Source organism: Cicer arietinum, chromosome 1 (genome assembly GCF_000331145.2).
Source record: "Cicer arietinum cultivar CDC Frontier isolate Library 1 chromosome 1, Cicar.CDCFrontier_v2.0, whole genome shotgun sequence".
Classification (NCBI taxonomy): domain Eukaryota; kingdom Viridiplantae; phylum Streptophyta; class Magnoliopsida; order Fabales; family Fabaceae; genus Cicer; species Cicer arietinum.
In genome coordinates, this window is record NC_021160.2 from 41,204,779 (window position 1) to 41,208,806 (window position 4,028).

General features: G+C 28.3%; 1 protein-coding gene across 1 annotated transcript in view; it reads right to left on the minus strand.

Annotated features, from left to right (window-relative positions):
• Positions 1–2,611: 2,611 nt before the first annotated feature.
• Positions 2,612–4,028, minus strand: part of LOC101510422 (protein neprosin-like) — a 2,237-nt gene continuing 820 nt past the window's right edge. Inside the window, exons 4-7 of the mRNA XM_004488807.4 lie at positions 3,780–3,944; positions 3,599–3,652; positions 3,237–3,380; positions 2,612–3,043 (exon numbers count right to left, since the gene is read on the minus strand). Coding sequence (XP_004488864.3) covers positions 2,675–3,043; positions 3,237–3,380; positions 3,599–3,652; positions 3,780–3,944 — 732 coding nt within the window. The 3' untranslated portion in view covers positions 2,612–2,674. The remainder of the gene's footprint in view (positions 3,044–3,236; positions 3,381–3,598; positions 3,653–3,779; positions 3,945–4,028) is intronic.

The following is a 4,028-nucleotide window of genomic DNA, read 5'->3' on the forward strand; positions in this document are numbered from 1 at the left end:
CAAAACCTAAATTATGGTCGACGCTTAGGTGCTAGAACTAGAAAGTCAAATGTGTATGCCACTTAATTGAACATGTGACATACTAGTACTTGTTTACCCATACATTGTCCTTTCAGCATAATAAGAGGTTCTGAAAATGTCTTGTTTTTTAAGAACTTATCTTGCCTCTTGTGTCACTTCTCTTTCTTTTTCATGCACAATTTATGAAAGGAGAATATACTTCATATATCAATATCAAAAACAAAGATGACAATGTTCCACTCGATAGAAACTTATCAAAAACTAAAAAATAGGATGCTCTCACATTTTGAAGTTATTAATGGACTAGTAGCATTATCACTATGAAGCCTCCACAGTTGAATATTTGAATCAGAATTTTGCCTGAAATTGACATTCATACACAATGTGCATGTAAATAAACTAGATTTAGTCGGCGATTCAGTGTTTCATGTTTAATGTCTCATGGTTTGGATTCATAGAGGACCTTACTCATTATTCATCAATGTACATGTAAATTTTAACAATTTGCAACTGTGGTTGGTTTCATGGTTAGAAAAGCAAGGTAGTGCTCTAGTGACAGATGATATCCAATGGCTTGCACGTGGTCCACTATTATGGTGGTTATATTAATAACAGAGTTAGATTCCATACAAAGAAGCTTGAAAGAGGCTTAAAGACTCAAAACAGTGGAATCATCGTTATTGTTAAGACAAAAAGTTATGCTAGTTCAAGAGATAAACACCCGAAAGAAGGGCAGATCAACTATTATGGTGCACTCACCAATATAATTCAATTATATTATTCGATAAAATATAAGGCATTATTGTTCAAGTGTGATTGAGTTGACATAAATAAAGGTTGTAGAATTGATAATTTAGGCATGACATTAGTCAATTTCAATTATTTGCAACATACAAGGAATGATGTATGCAATGACCCGTTTATTTTGGCCTCTCAAGCGAAAAAAAATATTCTATGTGGAGAATAGAACACAAAATGATTAGTTTGTTGTTGTGCATGCTAAAGTTACAGATGTGTATCCTTTGGGTAATGAGTTGTCCAATGATGTAGATCAAGGGAATGAACAAGTCTTGCAAGATATAAATGACAATGACTTGATTAGACCAGAAGTTGATGATAATCATGATATCATTGAAGTTACAATATCCATGGAGAACATTCTCCAAAATGATGAGGGTGATGATGATACAAAGGATAAGAGTGAGGGAAACTTCTTCTAATATATAGAGCAAATTATTTATCAATCAATTTATTTGACTTCTAATTTATTGAAGTTACAAAGGTGTATAGTTATTTTTGCTCCCTACCATTTTATGTGTTTCATTTGAGGTAGATTATTACTCTCATCAGTTATTGTGGGGCTGTCATTTTTTTTTATATATTTGTTGAATGTGATAATCATAATAAATATTTATGATTTTTTATTTCAGCACTTGCAAATTAGTGCAGTTTGCTTTTACATAGAACTGAAAACACAACCACTATACATTACAAACTTCAAAAGATTGAACCATCAGATATTATTACCTTATGATTGTTTGGTTTTTATAATTTTTGTTAATTATACATATATATCTTTTATTGTGTGACAGGGCTTTAGGGGTTGGTTTATCAACTCTTAAATATTTCTCAAAAGCAAGTGTTGCATGACAAAAAATAATGGAAATGATAGAGTTCCAAAGATAGATTCTGAAAACATAGAAGGAGAGATTTTAGAGAAAATGTTATGATAAGTTGAAATTAAGAATTTATTCATAAGTGGAGAAATATATCTCTTTTGTAAAGATTTTATGATCTAATTAGTGGAAAAATATTTTTTTTATGATCTAATTTTGTTTCAATATTGCCACAAGGATATAATACTCATGTTAGTGCTATAATTAAAATGCTAGGAATGCAAGTAACATGAATTTAATAGAATTACTAAAATTTAATTATATTTTATTGCATGCTTCAATGACATTAATTAATAAAAATAAATTAAAAATTTAAATTTAATTTTCTGGTATTAATAATTTAAAATTACAATTAGTAGAGAGATAAAATAAAATAAATTTAATAAATAATAATAAATTTTAGTGACAGACAATACCGTAGGAATAGATTAATTCTTTGTGTTTATTTTTTATAGGTTTTAGTGACATACAATATCATAGGAACAAATAAATTCTTTTTTTATATTTTCTAGAGAGTTTAGTGACAGAAAATACCATAGGAATAGATCAATTCTTTATTTATATTTATCTAGTTTTTAGTGACAGTCATTATTGTAGGTAGAAATAAAAAACATGTAATAACAATCCTCATAACTTGTAATGTCAATCCTCAAAGTATAGAAAAACGTCCCCTTAAAGTTAACATTTGATCTGGATTTCACTCAAAGTATTATTGACTTTTACTTACACATATATCATCTCCAGCAATGTAAATAAAATAAAAGGATTTTCTCCTTTTAAAATAATTGACGTATATTAATTTTTGTATTATTTGACCATAAGAAAGGAACTTAAATATATTTTTTAAAGCAACATTATGAAAAAAAAAATATCCATACATAGATCATTAAAAAAAGAAGTTATTATCAGTAAAAGTTGTAATATTCTTTTATTTATTATGTTTTTTATAATAATTAAAATCTGATATTTACAATTAATTAACAGTAACCACCAGGTCCTCCAAATTGAAGAGCATACCCAAATTCTCCGCGTAAATTACCATAATAATCAATATCGTAACACTTACTAGAGGCGTCATTGTATGGTCTAGTAAATTTGACCTCAGGTCCATAATCTTGTCTAGATTCATTTCGAAATGAAATGTTCCTAAAATAACAAGCATGAACAAAATCGCGATCCGGAAAATGTCCTGATCCCATTGGAGGACTAGAAGAACCAGGAGAAGTTACTGTTAACCCACCCCATCCCACTTGCTCAGCTGAAGCCAAGTTGGAGAATAATTGTTGTGGAAAATATCCAACTAGCTCATCTGCCACAGTCAACCACCAATGTTTTGTTGTTTTTTCCTGAATACATATGTATAAAAATTTATAAATATATTATTTACATCCTTCCTTAATATGTCTTGTCATGAACAACATTGGGGCATTATATCTACTTGAAAAGAAGCTGAATGAATGTTAATCTTATTTAAGTTGGATGTAAGATAGTATTCCTTATCCATATATTTTAAATTTAAATATTACATAAATAGATTACCTGAATAAGAGTAATTGGCATTTCAGTCATCGTTCCACCATAAATAGATATTGGTATTATGCGTGCACCAAGGTAATATTTACGGCTGAGTTGAACAAAACCGCTACATAATATGTTGTAGCATCCACTCTTGAAGTTATTTGACTATAATATTTTAATACTATGTTATATTCTTAAAACAAAAAATAAAACTGTGTTTTTCAACTATTATCAAAATTTAAATTAACAAATAAAATTGTGTTTTTCAAATAACCTCAAATGTAAATTAAGATTAAAAAAAATTATAAACAACTTTCATGAGCATCTGAAGTATTTCCTATATTGTAATATAAATAAGTAGAGATTAGAAAGAAATCACTTACCATCCAATATGAGTAGATATGAGTTGCTGTATTGTTGTATAATTGTGGAGATACCTAACATCATGTATGAGATAGTTTATATTGTATTTTCTATACCATGAAATTTATTTAAATATAAAACCATATATGTATGATTTTCGGATACAATAAGTTTTTCATAATAGGAAATATCAAAACTCACATGCCATCCAACAACGATTTTATTTGTGTCACCTGCCACTCCGTTTTCAACATATAAATAACTTGCGCTTGTTTGCCCGGGTGAAATGTTGGGATTATAAACACTAGTAGTTCCACTAACTCCATAGTAAGGACCAGCCACTCTTATAAGAAACAAATGAGTAGACTACAAATTCGAAACACATAAAAATTTAATATCGGATCATTAAATATATATATATATATATATATATATATATATATATATATA